General features: G+C 44.2%; 1 protein-coding gene across 2 annotated transcripts in view; it reads left to right on the top strand.

Annotated features, from left to right (window-relative positions):
• The window catches only part of SLC16A10 (solute carrier family 16 member 10), a 168,734-nt gene that overhangs the window by 93,227 nt on the left and 61,395 nt on the right, over positions 1-14,112 (top strand). For both annotated transcript variants that reach the window (XM_043542816.1, XM_037894649.2), the window contains exon 2: positions 505-649. In XM_043542816.1, coding sequence (XP_043398751.1) covers positions 505-649 — 145 coding nt within the window. The remainder of the gene's footprint in view (positions 1-504; positions 650-14,112) is intronic.

Genomic DNA, 14,112 nt, shown 5'->3' on the forward strand with positions numbered 1-14,112 from the left:
CCATGAGGCCCTGCCCCCACTCCGCCCCTCCCCTCAAGGCCCCACCCTTGCCCCGCCTCTTCCTGCCCCCATTCCAGTCCCTCCCCAAGGTTCCTGCTCAACCGCCTCTCTTCACCCTCCCCTAAGTCCCTCCCTGAGCCGTCAAACAGCTGTTTGGCAGCAGCACCCCCTATCAGCTTCTTTGGTGGCGGCGCAGTCCCCATCAGCTGCTGGGCAGTGGCGGCGGTGCCCCTGCCATCAGCTGATGAGCGGGGACAAGGAACAGCTATGGCCGGTGGGTGCTGAGCATCTACTGTTTTTTCCATGGGTGCCTGGAGCACCCACAGAATTGAGCCTATGCTTCTTGAGGTCTCTTCCAGTGCTATATTTCTATGATTCTGTTTTTACCATATGCTTCCATGTTGTTTCCATTAAAACAAAACTATTACAATCTGTTCTTACATCATATAATTGAAAGCTTGAATCAATCTCTTATTCTTAATAACAACCCTGTATTTTCTGCAGCCTGGGTGAGTTCCCTGTCCATGGGAATGATTTTCTTCTGCTCTCCCATAGTCAGTGTATTCACAGACATATTTGGTTGTCGAATAATAGCCGTTGTTGGAGCTGCAGTGGGGTTTGTTGGACTTCTTTTAAGCTCTTTTGTAAGGTAAGAGTTCTGCTTTCTTTTGATAATTATATTTATAGCTATATATAACTATATCTTGCTATAGTCACTGTCATAAATGAATATTTTGTACTCAGTCATATGTAACCTGTGTCGATTCAGTGTGTTGCTTGTCCTCCTCAAGTAGTGGCTATGCTAAACAGAGGTTCACGAGTCTGCTGCTGGCTTTGAACCAGCAGAGCTGGACCTTTTAGGTCATGCAATAGAGGCTCATGCTTTAAGATCCAGAGGTCCCAATTTCACTTCTCACTGCCAATGACCCAACTAGAGCCGTAGCATTATATATGCACAGTCTGTAATGTTTATTAACTCTACTAGCAGGGTGCAAGGCAACTTATTTTGTTCTTTCATAAAACTACATTGTTTGACATTATCAGACATAAATTTTCCTCCTTTTACATGGTTAAATTTGTAAATACTACCAAATAAAGCAATGTTATTGAAACATTTAAGTAAATTAAAAAAGCCTGGAAACTTTTGTTTTAAGGTTCTGCAATTAACTTTAACTCTTATCCTGTATCAACTCATCCTATATCCAGAAACTTCCTTTCTCTCAACCATCAAGTCTAATCTATAATTTTTCTGTTAACTCCAAAACTTTACCTCATATGTTAAATATAACAGATCCAAATAACTCCTCATTTCAGCCACAGACCCTCCCTCAGACTACCTGATGTTTGTGGCAAAACATGTGAATATCTTTACTAGTATAGACCTTTTAATACTTATACAGTACTTTTCATATTAAACATTTTACCAACATTAACATATAGTACAGAAGCAATTCTGTTCCCTATCATTCCTGTGTGAAAGGGTTAACCAATTCTACTCAATCCACCCTCTGTGGGTCTAGAAAGCTCACTGTATTTACATCATCCATTTTCCCTTTAACTCGAAGACCTTCTCTCCCCCAACCACCCACACACATACTTTTATCCCTCCTCACGTTGCTTGCTGATGCCAGAATGACATGATCGCCAGAATGACATGATCACCAGAATATGCTGAGGCCCATACATAGAATCTATTAGTTTTTCACTCCTACGCAGTGTAGTTGTAACTGTTTCTGTCCCAGTATATTGTCTCTTAGAGAGACAAGGTGGGTGAGGACAGTAATATTATTGGTCCAATAAAAGAGATTACCTCACCTACCTTGTCTCTTTTTCACTTGTTAACAGAGACGAAAAGTTTGTAGAGTTGTAATATTTACACCAGTTCTTCATTAAATGAAGGTGAAGGGAATACACACAGTCAGTTAAGGTTGTTTTTAGAAACTGAGGGCTGCTGTCAACTTAAAAATTACATTTTAAAATAAATTTTTATTTTCTATTGAAAACCCTTCAGAAATATCAGTGAAATTTGTTTCCAAATTGGATTTATTTTTCTAAAGTTTTACAACCTGTTTTCATACAATGAATTGCAAGAAACTGAAGAGCATTTGGCACATGGTATTTGTTATGTAAATTAGCACAAGCATATCTTGTATCATGTTCGTGAACTGGAATGGAACCTGTATGTACTCAAGGTCTCCTTAATCTCCACACATGGTGCCCCTCACAATACCGTATGGTGCTCCAACAAACCAGTCATGAAGGACTTCTATTCTGCAGAAGGGGCCTTTGATTCACTCTGAATCTCATTCCCCTAAAGCAATGATACGATCTAGTGCAGCGTTTCTCAAACTTGGGTCCGTGGACCCCTGCGGTCACTGAGGGTACTCCAGGAGGTCCACGGGCCCCACTGATCGCTCCCTCTATCTCCCAGAGGCTACTGAAGCCAAACCGGGAGATTTTAGGCACTAAAAGTCCAGCAGGGCTAAGGCAGGAATGTTTACTACTTTAATAACAAAAACAAAAAAATCCCCTTAAGTTTAAAGTAAACAACTAAACACACAGTTTCCCAAGTCAGTTAACTAATAAATTAAGCTGTCAGTGTTCCTTAAGATCCAAATGTTTAGTTTAACATATTTTATTAGATATTCTGGGGTAGATTTTCAAAGGTCTTACTCCCACTGAAAGTCAATGGGAATGAGGTGCCTGTGGCCCATGTCTTTGTAAATCTTCCCCCAATACTGTATTAATTTGATATGTATTCCTAATCATAATTCCATTTAATTAAGCATTTTTAGGTCCAGGAATGCGTTGTTACTTTCCTCTGAAACCAGATACAATTCCTATCTGTATTCCCTTGGTATCCATTGTGACTTAAAGATGGAAGAGGCAGGTGGAGGGAAGTGAATTTTGAAAGATATTGAATTAGCTTATTTGAACTTTGCTTTAATATTGTTCTTCAGTCTGTAAAATGATGTATGCCTATGATCTAATAAAAAAGTAGATGAAGATATAGTTTAGATGTAGAAAAGTACAGTATGTATTTGCTCTAAAAATAAACTTCATGCAGCCATTAAATGTGGCTATGATTGTGTTACATCTGTTATTTTTAATATGAAACCTATCCATTAAGAGGCAAAGATGTAGAAAGTGTGCATGTAGGAGAAATGTTTTACTCTATGTATGCTGTGTGCATTTAACTCTTTCAAAGGAATCTAATGCTGGAGATATGATTTACCATTTACAAAAGTGGTTCTGGTTTGTCATTATCAGATTATACCCTTTTCTGATGCTTATTAGTTTCTCTTTAATTATTTTCTCAGTTATTTTTCACTGATTGATGGTCATAAAAGCTAATCTGTCTTACTTGTTTACTATTTTGTCTTATTTTGCTGCTGTTGGTCCCCTTTCATACAATATGGGTCATAAATTGATCTGCAGAGCTTAGAGCAGCAAACTTCTTATGGAGGTAGTACATTGTGCAAATATTCCCTCCTACACACACACACACACACACACACACACACTCTCCCCCCCCACCCCCATACCTCAGGTACACTATTAGTCAAAAAGAATTTTCTGAGAAGTTCTGCTGTTCCATAGAATGTTTACAGAGGTATATACTCTGGCAAGAAGGAGGTGACACAGGCAGCTTTCTGTCCTACGATGAAAAACAACTCAGTGTTTATGCACTGATTATAGTATTTGGAAAAACACTCCTAGCTACTGTTAGAATGAACCTACTTATTAGTAAAGACTTAAAATATATTTTTAACTGCTAAAATTTTGTTCAGAAGTGGAACGCAACTAGGGCTGTGTACAATGGGATTATAGAGCTATGCAAATGGTCACATAATTTACCTGTTTTAGCCAATATGCTTCATATATCTACAAAACTGAGTCTTCAAGTAGTGTCCCTATGGGTGCTCCATTCTAGATGTGCTTGCTTTGATCATAGATTTTTCAGAGCAATGTCTGTTCAGTCTGTGAATGTAAGTTACTCAGTCTTGTGCTCTGAGCTCTTGTGATATAGCACTACCTTGGCAAACTGTCCTCAGTTCCTTCTCAATTGCTTCGGCCTCAGACGGAGCCTTAGCAGTTGTCTGCGCTGAGTTTTACCTCAACTGTGTCCTCTTAGCTCTTTTAATAGTTAATTGTTCTTAATGGTATTTAGTACTTAGTACTTAGTAGTTTTAGTTGTAGTAGCTTTAAAAAACAAAACAAAACACCCTTTTATATATAGCTAATAGATAAACTCTAAGGAGGGGAGAAATTTTCTTTACTGGAAGTGTATGCCCAGTTCCCCAAGTTTCAAATGTTGCCTATTGTGCTGGGAGGCAATCCTGGTGAATGATGAACACTCCCAGTGCATCTGTTGCCTCAGGGAATCTCGTATTTCCCAAAAGTGCCACTTCTGTCTGGCATTAAAATCTAGAGCCAGAAAAAATAGGGAGATCAAATTTCAACTTCTCATGATGGACAGCTCACTGTGCCCTGCCTCTGACACTGGGCAGGGGACTTCCTCCCCCCGAACGTTGGTCTCCAGGTAAGTTCACTGCCTCCACTATCTCCACATCGTACTCCTTGAGGGCATCTAAGAGGAAGACCCAAAATTCCTCTAATAAGACTTCCAAAGACTGTCTCTCAAGTTCTCCAGGGCACTCCACTGCCATAGAATGATTGGAAGAGGAGGATTCTGATGAAGATCTTTTCTCAGTCTCCCCAATATCTGTGCAATGCTCTCCTCTCCATTCATATAGAGGTTCTTTTCCAGAGGTCTCTGAGGAGATTGGTATCACTCATGAGAGATGGCTATAACCACCATTTCACTGGTATGAACACCCATGGATGCCTCCACTCATGCCATATGCACCACCTCCTCAGTCATACTGGGATCGTTGGATGACTTATTGCCAGCAATTCTCTAGGGCCTTGAGCACCATCTGTCACAGATAGACAACTTTCATCACCCTCCCGCTCTAGGAAACTGGAATTTCAGGAAGAAGTCTTTGTGGAACAGGAAGCTAAGGCTGATGAAGGTGTCTCTCCACTGGCCAGCATCTCTTCTTCATCCCTGGCTGAAGCAGTTATGCCACCTCCTCCATCCCTGGCAAACAACTGCAAGTAGTTTCAGGACCTTGTCAAGAGACAAGGAGGTCAAAGAATCACATCATAAGCTGCTTGACATCCTTCAGACAGCTTCATCTCCCTGCTTTGCCTTTCCTGTTAATGATGCTCTACTGGACCCTGCAAAGGTTATCTAGCACACTCCAGCCACAATTCTATCTACATGCAAGAGAGCAGATAAGAAATATTATGTTCTGTCTATGAACTCTGAATTTTTATTCTCTCATCCTTCTCCTAACTCTTTGGTGGTTGATGCAGTTAACGAACATGGGAGGCAGTAAATCCGCATCCTATAACAAGGATCATAAGCATCTGGACCTGTTTTGTAGAAAATCATATTCATCAGCTATTTTACAATTCAGAATAGTCAACTTACCAGGCTTTACTGGCGAAATTCAATCATACAAATTACACCAAGCAGACTTCATTTATTGAGCATCTGCAAGCAGAACATTAGAGAGCAATTCCAGGCAATTATTGAAGAAGGTCAGCTGCTTGCCAGAACATCTCTGCAAATCTTCCTTGATGCTGTTGATACTGCTGCCCACTTGATTTCCCATTGGTATTATGAGGAGGGCCTTCAGGCTCCAGCTTTCAGGGTTTCCAAAGGAGGTCCACAATACAGTCAAGGACCTCCCCTTTGATGGTACTAAACTATTTGCTGACGACATAGACAAGTCTCTGCACATGTTAAAGGACTCCAGGGCTACTTTACGTTCTCTTGGGATATATACACCTGCCCACAAGAGAAAGTTTTGTAAGTCCCAGATGGCCCAGAGATTTTTGTCCCGCCCAATCTCGATCGCCCAAAAATCATACTAACCACAATGCAAGACACAGAGGTTCTAGAGAAGAAAACCTTTTGACCTTGCAGCTTTCCATCTCCAAGCACCATTCTTACCAGTTCAATCTATTCACCTGCCTTCCTCTGTTCAGCGACTGCCTTTACCACTTACCGTGGGCTTGGGAGTCCATCACTATGGACAAGTGGGTTTTGGAGATCACCTCCACAGGGTACTCTATGCACTTTACTACTTTTCTGCCTGTCAACCCCCCCTTTCCTGTCCCTCTTCAGGGACCTCACTCATGAGAACCTGCTACGACAGGAAATACTCTTTTCTACTGTTGGGCACTATAAAAGCGGTTTCCATACAGTACAGAAGAAAGCGGTTTTATTCCAGGTATTTCCTGGTTCCAAAAAAGAATGGCAGTTGGAGACCTAACCTAGATTTAAGGCTACTGAACACCTTTGTGAAGGCACAAAAATTCAAAATGGTGATGCTTGTAGCAATAATTCCGTCACTGGACCAAGGGAATTGATTCTCATCCCTCAACTTTCAGGACACACTTTTCCATATAGCAATCCACCAATCCCACAAAAGATACCTACGTTTCACTGTCTGTCAGGACCATTTTCAGTACAGTGTGCTCCCTTTGGCCTATAATCTGCCCCAGGGATCTTTTCAAAGGTCATGCTAGTAGTAGTGGCGCACCTCCTCAGAAAAGGAATTCTGGTGTTCATTTACCTTGACTTCTGAAAGGTTACTCCCTGGGTGTAACTTCATGGCCAATTTACAAAGCCACCTCAACCCCTGTGCAAAAGGTAGAATTCATAGGTGCTCATCTTGATTCAGTAGCAGCAAGAGCCTACCTCCCAATGCACAGATTCATGGCCCTATCCAGCGTAGTCAACATAATCCATCCAGATCAGCCCTCAAACCCTGGTGAAGAACGGTCTTCAGCAGCTGGGGCATATGGCAGTTAGGATTTCTGTTATCCACCATGCAAGACTGCTAATGTGATGTCTTCAAGGGTGGCTCAAGACTGTTTATTCATTGAACAGACACAGTCTAACTACACTACTTTCCGTACCCATTAGGGCTGTCAATTGATCAGTTAACTCACCTGATTAACTCAAAAAAATTAATTGCAGTTTTAGTCACATTGTTAAGCAATAGAATACCAAGTGAAATTTATTATATATTTTTGGATGTTTTTCTACATTTTCAAATATATTGATTTCAGTTACAATGCAGAATACAAAGTGTACAGTGCTCACTTTATATTATTATTTTTGATTACTAATATTTGCACTGTAAAGAACACACACAAGAGTGTTTTTCAATTCACCTCATACAAGTACTGTAGTGCAGTCTCTTTATCGTGAAAGTGCAACTTACAAATGTAGTTTTTTTGTGTGTGACATAACTGCACTCAAAAACAAAACAATGTAAAACTTCAGAGCCTACAAGTCCACTCAGTCCTCCTTCTTGTTCAGCCAATCGCAAAGACAAACAAATCTGTGTACATTTATGGGACATAATGCTGCCTCCTCCTTATTGACAATGTCACCTGAAGTGAGAACAGGCATTCGGACTTTCGTAGCTGGCATTGCAAGGTATTTATTTGCCAGATATGCTAAACATTCATATACGCCTTCATGCTTTGACCTCCATTCCAGAGGACAAAACTGTGATGATGCTCATTAAAAAAATAATGCATTAATTAAATTTGTGACTGAACTCTTTGGGGGAGAATTGTATGTCTCCTGCTCAGTTTTACCCCCATTTATAGCAGTCTCGGATGATGACCCAGCACATGTTGTTCATTTTAAGAACACTTGCACTGCAGATTTGACAAAGCGCATAGAAGGTACCAGTGTGAGATTTCTAAAGATAGCTACAGCACTCAACCCAAGGTTTAAGAATCTGAAGTGCCTTCCAAAATCTGAAGGGGACGAGGTGTGGAGCATGCTTTCAGAAGTCTTAAAAGAGCAAAACTCCAACGTGGAAACTACCAAACCACCAAAAAAGAAAATCAATCTTCTGCTGGTGGCATTTGACTCAGATGATGAAAATGAACATGGGTCGGTCCGCACTGCTTTGGATCATTATCGAGCAGAACCTGTCATCAGTATGGATGCACGTTCTCTGGAATGGTGGTTGAAGCATGAAGGGACATATGAATCTTTTTAGGACAATATCTTGTGGCACCTTAGAGAATTTGCTCAAATAAATTTGTTAGTCTCTAAGGTGCCATAAGTACTCCTTTTCTTTTTGCGGATACAGACTAACACGGCTGCTACTCTATAGTTTCTAAGGACTCTGACATACGAATGTGCTCTACGAGATCTATTTCCTCTTCTACAGCCCTTTTCATAAATGTTCCCATTACTGAAATATGTAGAGCCGTGATGGAGGTCTCTATACGTACCATTGCTGAGCACTATGCAATAACACATGACTTGCTTTCCAGTGCTGCATTTGGCTCTGCTATATTTTTTTCAATACTTGACTTAAATCAAAGCCCCCTCCTCCTTAAGGGGAACTGCTCAGTATTCACCAAGCCCTGGTCTACACTACGAGTTTAGGTCAAATTTAGCAGCGTTAGGTCGATGTAACCCTGCACCCATCCACACGACCAAGCCTGTTTTGTCGACTTAAAGGGCTCTTAAAATCGATTTCTGTACTCCTCCCTGGCGAGGGGTTTAGCGCTAAAATCATCCTCGCTGGGTCAAATTTGGGGTCGTGTGGATGCAATTTGACAGTATTGGCCTCCGGGAGCTATCCCAGAGTGCTCCATTGTGACCGCTCTGGACAGCACTCTCAACTCAGATGCACTGGCCAGGTAGACAGGAAAAGCCCCGGGAACTTTTGAATTTCATTTCCGGTTTGGCCAGTATGGCAAGCTGATCAGCACAGGTGACCGTGCAGAGCTAATCAGCAGAGGTGACCATGGAGTCCCAGAATCGCAAAAGAGCTCCAGCATAGACCAAACGGGAGGTACTGGATCAGATCGCTGTATGGGGAGAAGAATCCGTACAGGCAGAACTCCGTTCCAAAGGACAAAATGCCAATATATTTGCCAAAATCTCCAAGGGCATGATGGACAGAGGCTACAACAGGGACACACAGCAGTGCTGCATGAAAGTTAAGGAGCTGAGGCAAGCCTACCAAAAAACAAAGGAGGCAAATGGTCACTCCGGGTCAGAGCCCTATACATGCCGCTTCTATGATGAGCTGCATGCCATTCTAGGAGGCGATCACTTCTTTGCGGCAGCCAGGAACTAACTGTTCATCACCCTGGAGCCAATACCCTCCCAACTCTCCCAAGGCGGGCTCCTGGACCATGAAGCTGGAGAAGGCACCTCTGGTGAGTGTACCTTTCTAAATATAAATACATGGTTTAAAAGCAAGCGTGTTTAATGATTAATTTGCCCTGAAGACTTGGGATGCATTCGCGGCCGATATAGCTACTGGAAAAGTCTGTTAACGTGTCTGGGGATGGAGCGGAAATCCTCCAGGGACATCTCCATGAAGCTCTCCTGGAGGTACTCTAAAAGCCTTTGCCATACGTTGGAGGGAGGCCTGTTCATGCTGAGCTGTTTGCGTTTGGCTGAGAGGGATCTTCCCTGATACTAGCCACGTGGGAGGGGGAGGGGGTGTAAATCGTTTGATTCAGTGTGAAATAGTTTTCCCTTTGTTCTCTAAAATGTATCTTTTTAAATACTACTCTTCCTTTGTTTCCTCCCGCAGCTGCAAATGTTTCTACGCTCCCCGTCATCTCCATCCCAGAGGCTAGCGCAGATTAGAAGGCGAAAAAAACGCATGAGCGATGATGTTCTCAGTACTCATGCAGACCTGCCACACTGCAAGAGCTCAGCAGAATGCGTGGAGGCAAACAATGGCAGTCCAGGAACGCGTTAAATGAACGCGATGAGAAGAGGAAGGAGCGTGATGAGAGGAGGCAGGATGCAATGCTGAGCCTAATGGGGGAGCAAACTGACATGCTTAGGCGTCTGGTGGAGCTTCAGGAAAGGCAGCAGGAGCACAGACCGCCGCTGTGGCTCCTGTATAACAGCCTGCCCTCCTCCCCAAGTTCCATATCCTCCTCACCCAGATGCCCAAGAACGCGGGGGGGTTAGGGGCAGGAGGCTATGGGCACCCAGCCACTGCACCCCAGAGGATTGCCCAAGCAACAGAAGGCTGGCATTCAATAAGTTTTGAACTGTAGTGTGGCATTGTCCTTCCCTCCTCCCCTCATCCACCACCCCACCCAGTGCTTCCCTCCTCACCCACCCTCCCAGGCTACCTTGCGAGTTTTCCCCCTATTTGTGTGATGAATTAATAAAGAATGCATGATTTTGAAACAATAATGACTTTATTGCCTCTGAAAGTGGTGATCGAAGAGGGGAGGTTGGTTGGCTTACAGGGAAGGAGAAACAAACAGAACTGTCATACCATAGCCTGGCCAGTCATGAAACTGGTTTTCAGAGCTTCTCTGATGCGCAGGTCACCCGGCTGTGCTCTTCTAATTGCTCTGATGTCTGGCTGCGCATAATCGGCCACCAGACGATTTGCCTCAACCTCCCACCCCGCCATAAACCTCTCACCCTTATTCTCTCAGATATTGTAGAGCACACAGCAAGCAGCAATAACAATGGGAGTATTGGTTTCACTGAGGTCTAACCTAGTCAATAAACTGCGCCAGCGTGCTTTTAAATGTCCAAATGCACATTGTACCACCGTTCTGCTCTTGCTCAGCTTATAGTTGAACTTTTCCTTACTACTGTCCAGGTGCCTGTGTATGGCTTCATGAGCCATGGCATTAAGGGATAGGCTGGGACCCCAAGGATAACTATAGGCATTTCAACATCCCCAACGGTAATTTTCTGTTCTGGGAAGTAAGTTCCTTCCTGCAGCTGTTCAAACCGACCAGAGTTCCTGAAGATGCGAGTGTCATGCATCTGTCCCGGCCATCCCACATTGATGTCGGTGAAACATCCCTTGTGATCCACCAGTGCTTGCAGCACCATGGAAAAGTACCCCTTGTGGTTTACGTACTGGCTGCCAAAGTGGTCTGGTCCCAAGACAGGGATATGCGTTCCATCTATCATTACACCACAGTTAGGGAACCCCATTGCAGCAAAGCCATCCACTACGACCTGCACATTTCCCAGAGTCACTACCCTTGATAGCAGCAGCTCAGTTATTGCACTGGCTACTTGGATCACAGCAGCCCCACTGTAGATTTACCCACTCCAAATTGATTCCCGATTGACCAGTAGTTGTCTGGCATTGCAGACTTCCAGAGGGCTATCGTCACTTGCTTGTGAACTGTGAGGGCTGCTTTCATTTTGGTATTCTTGTGCTTCAGGGCAGGGGAAAGCAAGTCACAAAGTTCCATGAAAGTGGCCTTACGCAAGCGAAAGTTTCGCAGCCACTGGGAGTCATCCCAGACCCGCAACACTATGCGGTCCCATCAGTCTGTGCTTGTTTCCCGGGCCCAGAATCGGCATTCCATGGCATGAACCTGTGCCATTACCACCATGATGTCCAAATTGCCAGGGCCCATGCTTTGAGAGAAGTCTGTGTCCATGTCCTCAGCACTATTGTGATCACGCTGTTGTCGCCTCCTTTGCCTGCTTTTGCAGGTTCTGCATATACTGCAGGATAATGCGCGAGGTGTTTACAACACTCACAACAGCAGCGGTGAGCTGAGCGGGCTCCATGCTTGCCGTGGTATGGCGTCTGCAGGAGAGCAGAGTTGCAGCGGAAGCGATGGAGGATGATGGTTAGCACCGCGCACGTTTCCCGAGGAAGAACACACGAACCCGGGAGCCCATGACAGACAACATGGAGAAATTCGCTATCAAGACAAGAGCAGGAGAGCAAAGTTGCAGCGGAAGTGGTCGATGATGACGGGATGCCACGAGAATAGATATTTATAAAGAACGATGAGACGACCTGCGAGGTGGATTCATGGCACCAGGAGAGCAGAGTTGCAGCAGAAGTGGTGGTTGGATGACAATGGTTAGCAGTCCTACTGCACCGTCTGCTGAAAGCAGTATGGCGTCTGCACGGAAAAAAGGCGTGAAACGATTGTCTGCCATTGCTTTTACGGAGGGAGGGGCGACTGATGACATGTACCCAAAACCACCCGCGACAATGTTTTTGCCCCATCAGGCACTGGGAGCTCAACCCAGAATTCCAATGGGTAGCGGAGACTGCGGGAACTGTGGGATAGCTACCCACAGTGCAACGCTCCGGAAGTTGACGCTAGCCACGGTACTGTGGACGCACTCTGCCGACTTAATGCGCTTAGTGGACACACACACAATCGACTGTATAAAATCGCTTCCTAAAAATTGACTTCTGTAAATTCGACCTAATTTCGTAGTGTAGACATACCCCTAGAATGGAGCACCCTTTGGGACACTACTTGCAGAAGAAGAAATGCTTACTCACGTAGTGTAGTAACTGGTTCTTTGAGATGTGTGTCCCTTTGGGAGCTTCACTACCTGTTCTCCTTCCTCTCAGCTTTGGAGTTCTCTGCTGTGAAGCCATGTGATAGAGAAGGACCTGAGAGCAGTTCACCCTCACAGTGCTATATAACAGCACAGAGTATGAGACTGAGTAAGATGCATATGCAGGCCAAACAGACATTGCCATGAGCAATCCCCGCTCAAAGATGCGGGGGGAACAAGGGCACCTAGAATGGAGCAGCCTTCGGGATGCACATCTCAAAGAACCACAGTTACTTCACAGACTGAATAACCATTTCTTTTCTTCCTGCTATCATCTAGCTCCTCATATAGTGTTCACCTACTATTTTGCCTTCCTTTTTCATGTTTGTGAGACTGTTACCCATGGAGAGGGTATTCAGTAGGTTCTTGCTGCTTAGGGTGACCACATTGCCCAAAGGGAAAATAGGACATCATGGGGGATTGGCCCGAGCTGCTCGCCTGAGCCCTCCTCCCCACATGGAGCTGGCGTTGTTGCTCTCCTGAGTCCTGCTTGCCCCCCACGGAAGGCTGGCGTTGCTGCTCACTTGAGCCTTACCTGCCCTCCCTGTGCGAGGTTGACGCTGATGTTGCTGCTCGTTCCAGCCCTGCCTACCTGCCCCCCATGCAAGGCTGACGCTAGTGTCACTGCTTGCTCGAGCCCTGCCTGCCCCCTGCCTGAGCCCTGCCGTGCTGGTGTTGCTGCTTGCTAAAGCCATCCATGTGCTGAACCCTTTCCCTGCCCCCACGCGGGGCTGATATTGGCATAGCTGCTCGCTTGAGCCCTAAATGCCCCCTGCCAGAGCCCTGCCTTCCCCCTGTGCAGAATTGGTATCTCTCTTCCCCCACCTCATCTGTTCCTCTGCAACTCACTTTTTTGACAAAAGTGGGCATTTGTGCCATTTGCTCTTGCCAACTGAGCAAACAGGAAAAATGCCAACTTTTGCATTAAAAGTCAGGATGGCCAGGACAGGGCTTTAAAAAGGGATTGTCCTGGCCAAAACGTGATGTATGGTCACCCTACTGCTGCTGCCCTTTAAAAGGACAGAATGGGAGGCAGAGGGAAAAGACCCTTTTTGATTCAGGATATCAGGAAAACCAGTAAGGATGAGAGCAACTGGAAAGTAAATAGTAAGACTGATTCATTTTTATGACCATCAATCAGTACTTAAGAGTTTTTTTCTGAATAGTTTAATGAATGCATAACACTGAGCTGTTTTTCATCTTAGGACAGAAAGCTGCCTGTGTCACCTCCTTCTTGCCAGAGTATACCTCTGTAAACATTCCTTGGAACAGCAGAATTTCTGTTTGACTAATAAGGTACCTTAGGTGGGGAAAAGTGAGAGAGAGTGTTTGTGTGCAGAGAGGGAACACTTGCACAATTTACTACCCATAATAAAAAGTTTGCTGCTCTAAGCTCTGCAGATCAATTTGTGACCCATATTGCATGAAAGGTAACCAACAGCAGCAAGATAAGACGAAATAGTAAACGACTAAGATTGATTAGTTTTTGTGATCGTCAATCAGTGAAAAATAACTGAGAAAATAATTAGAGAAAGTAATAAAGCACCAGAAGAGGTATAATCTAATAATAAACCAGAACCACTTTTGTGAATGGTAAATCATATCTCCAGCGTTAGATTCCTTTGAAAGAGTTAACAAATATGCACAACATACATACAGTAAAACATTTCTGCCACATGCAC

Source organism: Chelonia mydas, chromosome 3 (genome assembly GCF_015237465.2).
Source record: "Chelonia mydas isolate rCheMyd1 chromosome 3, rCheMyd1.pri.v2, whole genome shotgun sequence".
NCBI lineage: Eukaryota > Metazoa > Chordata > Testudines > Cheloniidae > Chelonia > Chelonia mydas.